This window comes from Pituophis catenifer, unplaced genomic scaffold (genome assembly GCF_029215685.1).
Source record: "Pituophis catenifer annectens isolate HBS135680 unplaced genomic scaffold, rPitCat1.0.hap2 SCAF_3, whole genome shotgun sequence".
In the NCBI taxonomy this organism is placed as follows: Eukaryota; Metazoa; Chordata; class Lepidosauria; order Squamata; family Colubridae; genus Pituophis; species Pituophis catenifer.
The window spans coordinates 177,375,986-177,391,736 of record NW_027256883.1 but is presented as its reverse complement, the minus strand read 5'-3'; the positions used below and the strand labels follow the sequence as shown (position 1 = coordinate 177,391,736).

At 40.6% G+C, this 15,751-nt stretch overlaps 1 protein-coding gene across 1 annotated transcript in view; it reads right to left on the bottom strand.

The window, feature by feature from the left end:
• The window catches only part of MAGI3 (membrane associated guanylate kinase, WW and PDZ domain containing 3), a 111,798-nt gene extending 100,082 nt beyond the window's left edge, over positions 1–11,716 (bottom strand). Inside the window, exon 1 of the mRNA XM_070941577.1 lies at positions 11,280–11,716. Within this exon, the coding sequence (XP_070797678.1) occupies positions 11,280–11,607 (328 nt within the window). The 5' untranslated portion in view covers positions 11,608–11,716. The remainder of the gene's footprint in view (positions 1–11,279) is intronic.
• Positions 11,717–15,751: the final 4,035 nt, after the last annotated feature.

Sequence of the window (15,751 nt, the reverse complement as noted above, 5' to 3'; positions counted from 1 at the left end):
ACCTATTAGGCAGGTTACTAGAAGGCAAAATAAGTATGTGAAAATTTAGAAAAAGATATGATAGGTAAAAACTATATTAAAATATGACCCAAAGAAGCAAAACAATGTTTTCTTCTGTGAATAACTTAAAACAAAACATTTCTCAAAATGGCAGCATTCAAATTTTGGAGCAATTATTATTTAAAAGTCACAAAAAGCAAAGATAAGAAAATATACTTTGCACATAGCAAAAATAATGACAAATTTTTTATTGCTGATTCAAAAAACACAAAATGGCATACAAGCTTCTCAGACCAGAATTCTTCGTTGGACAAGATAAGGGATGACTTTGGCTGTTTTGAAATCAAAGAATTTAAGTTTTGTTAGCCTTAAGATGAAATGTAAATACAATGAAGCGTTTCTCTTTTCTTCCACCCATCACAAACATCTTTCCCTTGAGGTATGGTATTATCGGGTATGACAAATGATTCTGAAAACTCAGAAGTTTCCAGCATTTTTATAGTACTACAACTTTTTGCTGGCTGCACAAAATCTTCTTTCCCAGGTCTTATTTCCCAGAAACCACCATACACAGCCAGCAGCTGCCTCGCGAAGCCCAGGGAAGACTCAGCAGCAGCAGTAGCAAGACAATGGTGAAGGTCATGTAGGATGGTGGAGTACAGGGCGGCAGGGGACTCAGAATGCGAGGAACCAATATAGCAGAGATGGGGCAATGCTCTTGAGGTCATATGTGTGGATAAGCTCCCAAGCATCCAAATTTGGACCATGTGACAGTGGGGAGGGCATTGCAATGGTCATAATTTTGAGGATGGATGTAAGTGCCATTTGTTCATTGTCACCATAACTATAAATGGTCATAACTTGAGGCCTACCTGTATTATTTAATGAAACATTTCCTCCTACTGCTATCTTAGGGGTGTCTGATTGAATCCCAACCATCATTTATTTCTACACCAAATTTCTCTAACAAGCTACTGAATGAGAATCATAGGAAATGTAGTTACATTATACATAGAGGCACTAGGTGGAAAAGACTGTTCAAGGTCTAGTTCATGACTACTTCATATTAATAATCCAGTAACCTATTTAACAAATGTATGCTGGTGTGTTTTGCGGCATTGACAGTATATAGGTAGTTCTTGACTTTTGTTTAGTGACTATTCAAAGTTATAACAGCATTGAAAAAAGTGACTTCTGATCATTTTTCACACTTTTTCACTTTTTGCAACCTTCTGACCAGAAAAGTCAATGGAGAAGTAAGATTCTCTTAACCACCATGTTACTAGCTTAACAACTGCAGTGATTCACTTAACAACTGTGGCAAGAATGGTCATTAAATGGGGCAAAACTCACTTTACAACTATCTTGCTTAGCAACAGAAATCTGGGGTTCAATTGTGGTTGCAAGTCGAGGAGTACCTGTAGGCCCCTAGGCAACCAATTATATGTTGTGTTTGTCTCCCATCCTTGATGAAGACCTTGTCATGTTTGTTTTTGAACACCTAAGAACTAGATGTGATCTGTCCAAAGATAACATTGTCAGGCCAATTCAGGCATAGAATGTTTTCACACATTGGACAGATACGTGTAGGCACTACAATTGTTGCACTATTGGCTCTGGTGTATGGTGTAATGTGTAATATACGGTGTAATGGTATATGGGAATGATCTTGAGGGATTGGGTAAAGAGATGCTGTCAAGGGAATGGCCACATAAGAGTCAGCATGGCCCAGAGTTGGATAGTGGGCAAGGCAAGAAACTCAGAAGAAACCCAGAAGAAACCTTTCCTTTCTTGGTCTGTAAACAAGATACAGGGAGAAATGTACTTTCAGTCCTGCAGGATTCTTTCAATGTAGTGTTTCACAAGTTAGAATTAGCTCATCTAGTTGTGTTTCTGTTGTGGTTCACCAGCGGCCAGCAGAGCTGGCAGCAGATTCAGACAGTGGGAAGGTTGGAGAGGAACATGGGCCAGTACTGGAGCCTGGGGAAGGCTCGGACGAGGGCTCTTGAGTCGGCGGCAGAGAGGGGGCCAAGGCCATCTGGTAGTTCTTTGCTGCCTCCGGAGCCTCGAGTCTGACATCAGTGAGGCAGAAGAATAGTGGGAGCCTGTTCCCAGTGTGCGCATGCACAGAGCTGCCCGAAGACAAGAACAATTAAGAAAACAGGGTCGACTTGGGAGTAAGACTTGGAGATGATTGGCTTCTCCCATAAGACATAAAAGAAGAGTGAACGAAACGTGAGCTTTTACAGGAAGCAATTAGTTCATCTGGTCGGTTAAAGCTTTGGAAAGTTCTGTTTGACTCTGTGCTACGTTTGGCCTCGCCCTGCATTTGGCAATTAGTTCTCTGGCAGCATTCCAAGAGAGATAAGGTGGGTGTTTATAAACATTCCCCTGAAAGACTGTTTGAGGAGTCTTTCGGACTGTGAATGACAATAATTCACAGCCGTAAGAATAAAAGTGGTTTGCCGGGACTAAGATTATGCTGTATGCTTTCTAAGGAAGCCTAGGTCAGAACAGTTTCCTATTGGGTTTGCCCCAGACTTGTGATGTCGGTTATATTGCAGTTCTCAATTAATCAGAATAGAGCTGGAAGGGACCTTGGAGGTTTTCTAGTCCAACCTCCTGCTCAAGCAGGAGACCCGGCCTATACCATTTCAGACAGTTTTTAAATGAATCACCCACAGTCAAAGGTATGTGACGGCAGCTTGCAATTTACTGACAGCTGTTCCATTGATTTTGCTTGTTGGAAACGAGGTATAATGCTCACAAATAGTAACCATGTGACTATGGTATACTGCAACTCTTGTAAATGTATACTGGTTGCGGAATGCCATAATCATGATCACATAACCAAGGGGCAGCTGCAATGGTAAGGTCGGTAAAATGAGGACCCAGACTGTTGGGGGCAACATGCTGATTCTGTAAACCGCTTAGAGAGGGCTGTAAAGCGGAATTTAAGTCTAAGTGCTATTGCTATTAAGTCATAAAGCTACTTTGTCAACATGATCTTAAGTTCAAATGGTCGCTAAACACAGCTGTTATTAACCAAAGAGTACTATAATATATACAGCCGGGAAGCTATTCAAGAAGTAGAACATCATAATTTAGATTGAACAATAAAAGTCTTCTAGTTCTATGTTTAGTCAAGTGAGCTTTTGTTTTATTTTAATATGATAGAAATAAACAGTGACAGCCCCAAAGTTGCTGTTCCAAAAGACAACTGGACATTCTTTTTTTCCCCTTGAAAACATTTAGCTTCTTGAAGCTTCTTCAATTCAGAACTGAAGAAGCTTCTTGGATGAGAAGCGGTTTTCAAGGAAAAAGACCTAGAAAGTCTAGTTGCCTTTTGAAAAAGCACCTTTGGGACAACCATGACCTGGATGATTGAAAATCTCCACAGTGACAGCCAATTAACTATAAAAACATAGAAAAATATTTTGGTTAAGAGTAATATATGAAGCTTACTACTCTCCTATGCACTCATGCAGTTTAAACAATATACATAATACAAAGATAGTCAAATCTGTACATTCCAAAAGAAAGCTATTGTGGAAAAGTGTAAGGTTGCAACTAGCTTAGATAGATGAAAATCTATCTGAGCACTAGATATAAATTAAAAGAAGACAGGATACATTTTAGGAGGCTAAATAATTAATGCAATTATTTGGTATCTGCCTTATATATAAATTAGCATCATTAAAGCAAGATGAGCCTTTTATTAGAAAAATATATTTGAAATAAATTCAAGATGCTCTTGAATCACAATAGACGTGTACTAGTTGTAACCAGACACAAATATTATTTCATAACTAATATTTACTCCACTTCATGTATGCAATGGGTATTACTGACTTAAACAAAAGAAATGCAAGAAAACAAAAATTATTCAAAATTGTTATTAGCAATATATTCAATTTATGTTCAATTATTTAAAAAAGCAGAACAAGCAAGTTGAGAATGGATAGACTCCTATATAAGAAAAATGTTAAGGTGGTTATAAACAGAATAAAAAAAAATACAAAGGAATGGAATCAGTTAGCTGCATTCGTCTTCACTGCAGAAAATGTAGGAAAGATCCCCAGGCTTACACTGACATTTTCAGAGTATCTAAATGAACTAGTCTTGACAAGAAATTGAGTTCTATCTAGGTCTTATTAAAAAGTAAAAAAAACAAACAGTTCAGTTAGTAGCCACTAAACATTCTTTAAAAACTAAAATGTAAAATTGCAGGTCTTCTAACAAGTATATATCTCAGAGTCTAGCTTTTATCTGATGCAATAAAATGACTTCTCTGTTACAGAGCTCAATATGCATTGTTTAATGGGAAACTAAGTCATGAAACAGAAAAGATGTGAGAACCTACATACAAATCGAAGAAATGGTGAGATATATTAGACTAAACAGAGATTAAGGCCATTAATTGCCATTTCACGTATGTAAAAGCCATGGAGGATATCACAGCAGTCTAGAATAGGCTTCATTTTTCTTTTGCCCCACACATCTTATACTTAGATGCCAACACAGGGAAACTAAGCAGTCTGGTTAAGCAGTTTGCATATTTTTTCATTAATTAAGATATATAGTCTCAGTCTCAGTCTGGATTCCAGTATTGAGGTAGGTATGATTATGTAACTTTGGTAATGAATTCTCTTGTATTTGGAAATGTGTTCAACTTGTAGATTTTGAAAAGTGAACAAAGGTGAGAATTGCTTACATGATCCTTGCCTTTCCTGTCTAACCAAATTGGACAACAGAGGCCTAGCCACATTAATGCCTTTCTGAGAAACAGGTATGGCCTCTGCATCTTAAGAGAGCCTATATGACTATTCTTAAAAGTTGTTCTTGACCACAAATAGAGAGCTATTAAAATTTTAAATATATATAATGACTAGCTAAGAAACAAAATTGTTCTCACAATCTCAGATACATATGAAAAATGATTATCTAGTTCAATTAGGCTTTTGATTGAGATACAGAAGTGGGATGGATTTCATCATCAAGACCATATTAGAAACAAAACGGGAGAATACAACTACTAGATCTTTTCAATTTCATGAAGGCTATCTATACCAGCATTTCTCAAATTTTCTGCAACAACCTATCAATGAACAAATTCTCAAAAAATACAGTTTCTATCCAATTAAAATCTATTTTCATATTTTAGTTGAATGGCAGTGAATGCAGAAAAGAGCCGGAAGAAGCCAATAGCTTATAGTTTAGCCAGTTGATTGGTAGTGAACATGGGAAGGCTATAGTGAATCACTAGTGGTCTGTAGTCTTCATTAACAAAAATATCTGAAGTGTACCTTCAACTATGGTCATGATGGCGAATCTGTGGCACGCGTGCCAGATGTGGCACACAGAGTCTTCTCTGTGGGCACGTGCACACTTGCCCCAGCCCAACTCCAATCGCAGTCAGTCAACCAATTCCAACTTCTCACAAAAGAAAAAGATCTTGAGAAGTTGGAATTGATTGAGTGAACTTTTTCACTCACGCACCTCACAATGGGGGAGGCGGGGTCCCGTCCTCCTCCTGAAGCCTATTATGACGTGGAGTGGAGCCACAATGTGACCCATGTGGCTCTTTCACCCCTCTGTTGCAGTACAGGGATGAAAGAGCTGTCACCCTGTCGTGGCAGTGGTTATGGGCAGAGCCTTAGTATGGGAGTGAAGCGCCCCTGCACTTGCCTTTGCACAGCAACAGCATTCTGCCTTCATTGTGGTACATTTCCTGTTGCTGCCAGCGAAGAGGGCTGGGAGAGAATGGCGGGGGCGGATCTTGCGGGGTGGGGGCCATCCCCCAAGCCTGGACTTCCTCCTCCTTCATCGGCGGGGCCAAGAGAAAGAAGGGGGAGGCATGGGGAAGCACTCCCCTCCCCAGGCTGAGCGCTGAGCACAAAAGCCCAGCAGGGAGGGGTGGCTGGCCCAACACTCACCCCCATTGGCCAGTCAGATGGTAGAGAGGCCTGGCCCAGTTCTCACAGCTGTCCCACTGTTTGGCACCTCCAACGTGAGCTGCCGCCTTTGAAATACGCCATGCCTTTGAGGAAGTTAGGCAGCGAAGGCTGGGGCTGGGGCAGGGGCAATGGTGGCATCAGGGCTCCTCCCTCCCTCTTCAGCAAGCTGGGCCTGGAGGAGCTGGGAGAGTTGCAGGCCGACCACCAGAGGGTCAGAAGGCGCTTTCCCACTTCACCCCAACACCCATTTCCAGCACATGTTCCTCTGTCCCAAAGTGGGATTGAGTGGGAGGTAGGGAGCAGGGAGCAGGGGGAAGGGTAGGGAGGCTTCCAGGAGGCTTCCTTTTGGTGTGCGGTGGGAGGAAGACCCAATAAAAATTCATAGGGAAAATAAAGGGCAGTGGTCCAGAGTCCAAAAAGGGCGGTGGGGTCTGTTCATCGGAGGATTGGAGAGGAAATCAGTTGAAATCTGGGTGGGATGCTATTCAGAGAGGGATCTGCCTGGGTCTCTTCTTCCCTCCCCCTTAGATTCCCCTCTCCTGGTTTTCTTCCCTAGCCTCGTTTTAAGGGGAGGGGGAAGCAAGATGGGACAATAGTAGCTAAAAGCTGCAAGGGGGGGTTAGGGTTTATTAAAGACGGGGATGGGGAAAAGGTGCCATTCCTTTCCCAGGGAAAATGGAATAAAAATAGGTAGGTGTGTATGTGTGTGTGTGTGTGTAAATAATAGCCCGGGATAGCTTCAGCCACAAAAAACAGCTGCTGTTATTTTTGCTGAGAGCTTCTAAGCTTCACAGCATTCTTTAATAAATTCTAACAATAACGAACCATAATATACAGGATTAAAGGAAGGAAGGTGAAATCAGAGAAGAGAGGGAGGGAGGGAGGAAGAAGGAAAGAAGGAAAAAGAAGGAAGGAAAGAAGGAATAAGGATGTGATGGCCCTCCGGAGGCTTCTGCACTACACTCCCATCATTCCTGAGTTGTGCTGTTAAAGAAATCCAGTGCCACCAGGGAGAAGTCAAGTTGTGAAAGAGTGATTGAAATTCCTCACAAAACCTCATTATTCAGGTTAAATTGCCATGTTGTCACTTTGTGATAAATAAAGGGTTTTGGGTTGCAGTTTGGGCACTCGGTTCCTAAAAGGCTCGCCATCACTGAACTATGGTATTCTCCTCAATTGCCTGACACAACTGATCTTTAGTTTTACAATAGTTTTAATCCTTATGAGAGTGGGCTCATATTGTGTTCAAGACCTTGGCCATTGTTCTATGACATCCCCAAGGAATTTATTATGTTTCTATGCTACTTAATATCTACATTAATTCATCAGGGGATATTACCTAGAGCTTCCATCTATATATTTTCAACTCCCAAGCCTACTTCTCCTTGTCATCTGATTCCCCTGATTAGTGTACAAACTGGGTAATACCATGGTGATCATTTTAGGCAATCATACTCATTATAGAAATACAACTCAATTATGGTACTTTATATTTCAACCATGAGCCACATATATTCTCTTCTATTGCAATTACTTTATACTTTCCTTCCCCAACTTTAATTCTTTGCAAGCAAATGCAACTGAAGTATACACATGTCTCTGTTCCCACAACAAAATAAACGTCTTGCAACATAACATTAAAATCCCATTCAGAGCATATAAAGCAGGAATTGACAGCCTTCTTCAATGTAGGGACCAGAGGCAATGCTGCCACCATTTGCTCCTCCTTGTACACCTCAAAGCTTGCTTTCCCTATCATCAAGGACAGAGGGGAACTGGTAAAGCCCTTGTCAAAATGACTAGCCAAGGAGGTGGTGAATGCCATCTCTCATGGGATGAATGAATATATTTCTTTTTGAGACCTTAGGCTGGTCAATTTTTAGTGGCAGGCAACTATGTTGCTCACCCCTTAAGTAGAGGAAATTAGTTCTGGCCTTGAAATGAAATGATTGCTCAGCATTGGGAAAATAGAAAGTATAAGAAAAGGGCTCAGAACAGCCTTGTCTTGCTTGACCTTACTGTCTTTAAAAGAGAACAGTTAATGGTTTGGAGAAGCTTTTAAGATTCTGTTAATATTCTCTACAATAATACAATAAAGAAGTATTCCTGGAATACAACCAGTATCTGTTTCTTTACCTGACCTATCTCAAAGGACTGACAGAGAACAAAACACCTACATCATCCATTCTTCTTTATAGTGGTAAAGCCAAAAGAAATTGCTAAAAGTTCTACACAGGGATGAAGGGATGTTAAAATAACTAAGCAACTCTCAATATGCAAAGGTAAATGCTACACATGAGATTTTTAAAAATCTGACATTTCAGGAGCTAGTAGAAACTGACTTAGAAAAACATTTTAGAACTGCAGTAAATAACTCACAGAAACAATATAACAGTTGGGGAGAACATTTTGATATTACAGAACCCATTCGCTAATATAATGTTATTATGCAAATGTTATCATGTGTCATCATATAACCACTTGCGATTGGTACTGTAGTTCCAAAAAAACTATATTAGATATAAAAAAGATGCAAAAACTAACAACTGAAACTATCAGGGCGTTAAAGCATTCTACGAAAAAAGGGAAAAACAAGTGGGAACATTATGGAAGTGTAGATAGTTACATAAGGTATGGAAAAAGTGATCAGAGAAAATCTTCTCCCTTCCTAAGAATAGCAGAACCAAAGACTGATTATACTATCCAATTGAAGCTGAGCAGTCAAATATCTTATACAAATAAGTATATATTCACATGCACATACCGGTAATTAAATTCCGGATTTCATTTTCACAAATGTGATATTGCAGTTTTAATGAATCAACAAGGACAAGGCAATCAAAAGCTGCTGTTCATGGTGACTGTGCTATGCTACTTTATAAAACAAGAACTATATACTATTAAATGTATTGAACATATTGTCTTTTTTTTTTTTGCAGTGTAACTGGTTTGAAGAAAGAGAAAATAATTAGTTTCATAAATTGTTCTGCATTAAAACTATGCTCTCAATTTCATTACAAGTAAATGTAATTGTGCATACACTACTATAATCCCCAAACTAATAATCACATGTCAATTTGAAGACTTATAACTATAAGAAAAGCAAAATGCTTAATTTTACAAGCTATTAGTAAATCATAAGTAAAAGTCTAATTTTTGTTTCCATCTCTGAAGAAATAGAAGCAGAAGCTGAGCAGTTTAAATTCATTATAAAACATTAAAATTAAACAGAGAATCTAGCTTGCTGCCTATAGACACAATCAACCATACTTTATGCATTCAATACAGGTTTTTATTTTAGATATTCTTAGTTTTTGTTAATTACCCAAGAACCATATCAACATAAAAAGATTTGCAACCTATACAGAAAATGTAAAAAATACCAGACCAAAAATTAGATGTTATCATATAATGCAAAATAGTTTTATAACAGAATAATGTCCGTGTAAAAGCTGCTGGGTCAAAATACTGTTTAGTATTTGTTTTTGGTCAATAGATCACTTTTATTCTAAAAAATATTTATATAGATTACAATAGTTTGTTTATTTAATTTAATTTGAATTGTACTGTTTCCTAGAGTGAGAAGGAATGTTAAAACAAAATTACAGTTAACAAAACATCTATGATAAAAGGTTAACCTAAAACTTAAGAAGATTGATTTTGCCTGAAATTTAAAACAAATGCATCAAAATGCATCCATTAACAATATGATAGTTTATTCTTTAATTGACCATGAAATGAAGAATCACTGAGTTTTTCTCTAGTATCTGTATTACTGTTCTTACATATATGCAAATTTTATTCAAAGAAACAATGAATTTCAATAACAAGTAAAAGCAACCTAAATGACAGTTATTAATAATGTTCAATCACTAACTGTCCCCAAGGATAACATTATGTTTTAATAAACCCTGGTGTTCTGGAAACTTCATTTTCATAACCTACACAAACAACTAGATTTGCTAAGAATTCATCAGCTTATGAAAACAGGGAAGGTTGAAACAGAAGGTTAATCACAAGTTATTACCTCACAGATTTAAAAAAATCAGCTCAACAATACAAGAAATCAGAAGTAAGCTATGAACCATGTAATATTAATCTATTTTACTGAAAAGGGCTGCAGGGTCTACACCACAGATGCAGCATGCAAAAACCTGTTTGCTCAAGCATGAAGTACGGTTACAACTGTTCCCCTCCCCCTTCTCCCTAGAACTGAGAATACACGGAAAAGAAACTAAAAAAAAAGATGATACATTACCATGCAAAAGTAATTGTTTTTTTCTTATAAACTCTGGCGGAATAAAAAAAATCTAACTGCATCTATTCAGAAAAGACAGCATTAGCATCTCCAATATTAACTATTTGTTTAAAGCAGAAAGCTTTCATGGTCAAATATTTCTGATTAACTATACTGCCAAAAGCCAATATTCTGCACAGAAAAAAATAATCCATTAAAGGGGTAAAAGAAGCCACTAAGCTAGGTTGATTATCACAGCTAACATTCTATAGACAGACATTAATGTAACAAACCACATAAAAAGCTATTAAAGTCCTTTGCTACCACAAAGCCTAACAACCACTCTTGGTTTAGAGCAGGTCTTATAAGTGGAACCACTTCAGTAATGACACCAGCACTGGAGCGGAAGATAGATACTGGAGTAAACAGGAAGGGCCAGGTCTGTTCAGGGAAGGGATTTAGCAGATGTGCCAGGAGGGGTGACAGTGGCTGGGTCAGATTTGCCTTAATAGAAAACAATAGGTGGGAGAGAGCTGTAAAAAGGACACGGAATACAAATGAGACAGACAACCAAGAAACATTGGGCACAGGAGTGTTGCTGGAAGTGAGAAAGAAAGGTGGCACAGGTAGAGTGATGAATGCCCTAAAGGATAAAAGGTGGTACGGTAGAAAGATAGGATCGCTTTAGTCTTCAAAGAAATATAGAATTTACAAAAGCCACGTCCATCAGGGAGGTAAGAGAAGCAGTAGAAACAGAAGTAATGATAAAGAGAAAACGTTACAGGGATCAGATGGGGGGGGGGGGGAAGAGACGATTCTGGGTGGTGCTAAGGGTGGATAAGAGGAGTGCTCTGGGCGGGGAAGACAGAAGTAGTCGCGATCAAGAAGGGGGGGGAAGAACATTAAGACCGGGAAGGACCCACAATTGGGGGGGGGGGGTTGTTAAAAGAGAAGCAGGTGTGTTGGGTGGAGTCGAGGGCGGTGACTTCGGGACTGGCTCCCACCCCTTTCGCGGAGAAGGAAAAGGGGTGAGAAAGAATCGACACCCCCCCCCCTCCGACAACCATTCGCTCGGACGCACTGACCTGGCCGCACGGTCTTGAGGCGCACCGGCTCCCTGAAGTGGCGGATGACGGCTAGGGTGTCGCGGTGAGTGAGGCCGCTCACCGGGGTCCCGTTTACCTCCAGCAGTACATCCCCGGGGGCAGGGGGCTTCCCTGAAAGCAAAACGGAACCAGCTCCGCCGCCGGAGTCGGCCACTGTCAGCAGGCGGCCCCCGAGGTAAGGGAATTCTCCCCGTTCGGCGCCGCCCCGCAGGAGGTCGGGGTCTGGGCCGGAGCCGCTCCCCCAAGACACGGAGCACTCCTGCACCTTGCTGAGCCAGTGGCGCTTCCTCCGCAGCGTCTTAGACATGAGGCCACACCATGGGCGCCCCTCCGCGCGCGCGCCGCCCTGTGCCGCCGCCGCCGAGCTCGCTTTACGGACGGTTGGCCGAGCGGCCAACCAGACGTCCGCGCGCGCACCCTCCCACCTTCTTCTACCACCACCGGTCGCGACTGCCTCCCAACTGGCGCCCTCAACGCGGCGATAAGGACACGCCCCCTTGCCTTCGTTTGGCAACACCTCTTTTTTTTCCCCTGGCGTTGTGCTAAGCCCCGCCCGACAGTTCACGGGCGGGGCTAAGTGGAGTGACGTCCAGGAAAAAAAAGAAAAAAAGAAAAGGAGCGGGTGGGGGACGGACTTTCAGGACAGGGACGGGGTTGTGAGGAGACTTGTGTAGAACTTCTAAGCCAGCGAGGCACAAACCAGTAAAATAACCGCAGTTTAAATGCGAGTTAGAACTCCACCCAACACAGTTCTATTCAACATGCAGCCTGCCGATGACAGGCCCTCTTTATGCCCTTGACGCCGCACTGGCCGCCTCTTTCCGTACGCCGTAAACTTAATCCCCTTCGCCCGGAGAGCAAGAGAGCGGGCCGCAGGTCGTCCCTTGTGGTTGCCACCACGTGTTCGCCCGCTCTCTCTCGCTCTTCCTTTCCGGGCAGCGAAGGTTGGACCCACAAAGAAAATGGAGGTAAAGGGAGAGAGAGAGAGAGAGAGAGAGAGTACTTTTACTGCCCCAAAGCGCGGCACCAAGCCGTGCGGCTCATCCTCTGCAGTGCCCCGGAGACAGCGGGTGAGCAAATGGAGGCTATTCATCACTGGCTATTCTCCTGCAAGCTCTGCTAAAGAATGAGCCTTCCCCTTGGCAGTCCGTTCTCTCTGGACCGTAATTTGAGCTCCCATTTCTGTCAGGCGAGCGAAGCGAAGCGGCTGCCTTCTTTGCCCGTTCTTTTTTTTCCTCCTTCGGGCAAGGGAAGAGAAGAGATGAGATAAGGAGAGAGCCGCTGTTCTGCTTAGTGCCAATAGCTGGCTCGGAGCCACTGCGCTAGCACAACCTTTTCCAACTAAGTACTCTCTTTCTTTTCTGTGTGTTGGACTACAACTCTCTGAATTCCCTGGACCAGGGCGGTGTTTGGGATATGTAGGTAAAAGGTGTCTAGTTGAGGAAGGCGGAAATCTCAAGAGGACAGCTTCATCCTCTGGCTTCCCTCCTTGGAGATGCTTTGTAAAAAAAATAAAATTCCTAATCTTTTCCTTGCATTCTTATAAGCATATTGGAATCTACTTAAGAATGTAAAGAATATGCTAGATCAGACCTAATGCCTGCATTCCGACTTTATAGCTTTTTTTCTTTCTTTTTGTAGCTGACTTTTCCATAAAGGAAAGTTCCCAGAGTCGCTGGGAATTGAATAGAATATAAATTCAATACATTTTCGGTATTATTATAAAGCAGTGCCCCAGTAGCACCAATTGGTGTTCAGAGGCATAGTGAGGTCTGATTCTCAATATATTATATTATTATTATAGCCTTCAATTTACAGCAAATGGAGCATCAGGAAGCATTCTGTGGTTAAGTGTCTTTGTCACCCCTCTTTTCAAGCAGTTACAACCATGTACAGCTGCATTTCAGGGTTCATGGAATCTGGCTAGTGATACTCATTAAACTAAAACAAGATGCCTTTTCAGGGGGGAATGGCGTGGATGTTTCAAAGCATCAGGGATACCATGACAAAGAACCAAAGAGAGATAAAAGACTTAATCCAAAGCACAAGTGACAAAGTAGAAAATATAATACAATTGACAATGAATGAAGATCAAAGAGTCCAGGAAAGAGAGGAGGTGGTGGAAAGAATGGAGGAAAAGATAGAACAGACAAATCACCAAATAAAACAAGAGGATGAGAAAAACTTTTTGAGAGATATAAAAATGGAATTGGAATTGGATAATCTGGAAGATGTTTTTGAAAGAGATAGGAGTATGGGTGGATACTCTGGAAATATGGCAGTTTAGGAGGATAGAGATAGGAAAAATAGTTAGATGAAATAATGAAGATACAGATGTTGACAGAGACAAGATCCAAGAGAGGAGAATGGAAGCCAAAAAAAAATAAGAATTGAAGCATTAAAATGGGCAAGGAATGATGGATAGAATAGAGCTATTTTTTTTCTTGTTTTCTTTCTTCTTTTTTCTAATATAATGATGGCTTGATTAAAAACTAGAAATAGAATGAAGGACTACCATGTTTCCCCAAAAATAAGACCCTGTCTTATATTTTTTTGAACCCCCAAATAAGCGCTTGGCCTTATTTTCAGGGAGGTCTTATTATTTTGGGGCGCATAGAGCAAGATGGGGCTCTTCTTGCCGTCTTACCTGATTTCCAGCTCTGCATTTAAATATTTTCAGGGAGAGCTTATTTTCAGGGGGAGGCTTATTTTAGCGCATGCGCTCAAAAGCCCGATTGGGCTTATTATCAGGGGATGTCTTATTTTTGGGGAAATAGGGTATGTCATAAATATGTCTCTTAACATTAGGATTAGTAAGAGTGACCTAACTAGAAGCCAGAATAGAGTTAGAAATAAGAATTAGGGGGAATATTAGTAGTTATAATTTTTATATAAATTGAAAATAAGTAATAATTAGATGGAAAATTGAGAGGTTGAAAGATAGTATTACTATGTATGTTCAAGACTATTGACATTAGAATGGAACACTGAAATATTGAATAACTACTTTAAAATAATCAAGTACATTAATATTAGGATTATATAAATTTGATTAATGTAATAATTGATTGTTGTTATTTATATTAACATGAACCATACCCCAAGGCCACACTGTTCATGTATTGATGTTGTTATATGTTTAAAAATAAAAACCCAATAAGCCTTGGGGAGAAAAATGAATCTGGCCAGTGATGTGCATTGAATTAGAATGCTGAACTAGGACTTGGGAGATCTAGGTTCAAATCTATATAATTTATTATCTCTGCCTCATAGGGTGATATTTTTGAAAACATGGGAAAGGAATTGTTACGTATATCACTTTGAAGAGAAGAGAAGAGAAGAGAAGGGAACACAACAGAACACAACAGAACACAACAGAACAGAACAGAACAGAACAGAATAGAATAGAATAGAATAGAATAGAATTCTTTATTGGCCAAGTGTGATTGGACACACAAGGAATTTGTCTTGGTGCATACGCTCTTGGTGTACATAAAAGAAAAGATATGTTAATCAAGAATCATAAGGTACAACACTTAATGATAGTCATAGGATACAAATAAGCAATCCGGAAACAATATCAATATAAATTGTAAGGATACCAGCAACAAGGTTACAGTCATACAGTCATAAGTGGGAGGAGATGGGTGATAGGAACGATGAGAAGATTAATTGTAATGCAGACTTAGTAACTAGTTTGACAGTGTTGAGTGAATTATTTGTTTAGCAGAGTGATGGCATTCGGGAAAAAATTATTCTTGTGTCTAGTTGTTCTGGTGTGCATTGCTCTATAGCGTCGTTTTGAGGGTAGCAGTTAAAACTGCTTAAATCAGATTTGTAGAACGACACAGTGACCAGATTAAAATAGGCAGGGGTGGGATTCAAAAATTTTAGCAACCGGTTCTCTGCCCAATTCCTGGGTGGGCATGGCCTACTCTGCCTCCTGCACCATGGTGGGTGGGGGGCATTTTTAACTTCCCTAAGCTCCAGAGGCTTTCCTCAAGCCTCCAGGAGGGCGAAAGCTGCCTCCCCTGGGCTCTGCACTTACCTGGCATCCAAAACGGGTCATGTGGAGACTCCTGGGAGGGGCGGAGTGGGGGGCGGCAGCCACTCCTTGCAACTACCGGTTTGGCAGACCAGATATAAAATTAGCATCCGATTCACCCGAACTGGCTGAATCCCACTCCTGAAAATAGGTCAGTGTATATTCTAATACCAAAGAAAGGAAACACAACAGAATATGCCAGCTATTATACCATATCTTTAATTTTGCATACTAGCAAAATAATGCTTAGAACATCCATCAGAAATTAGAGCCCTACATGAAAAGGCAGATGGCAGATGTTCAAACTTTTTTTGTTACAGTTGCTAAGCAGAAGCTGCATCATTAAGTGAACCAATTGTTCACTATCGGGCAGTTTTGCCAAAAAAAACAGAAGTAAATGTTGGTT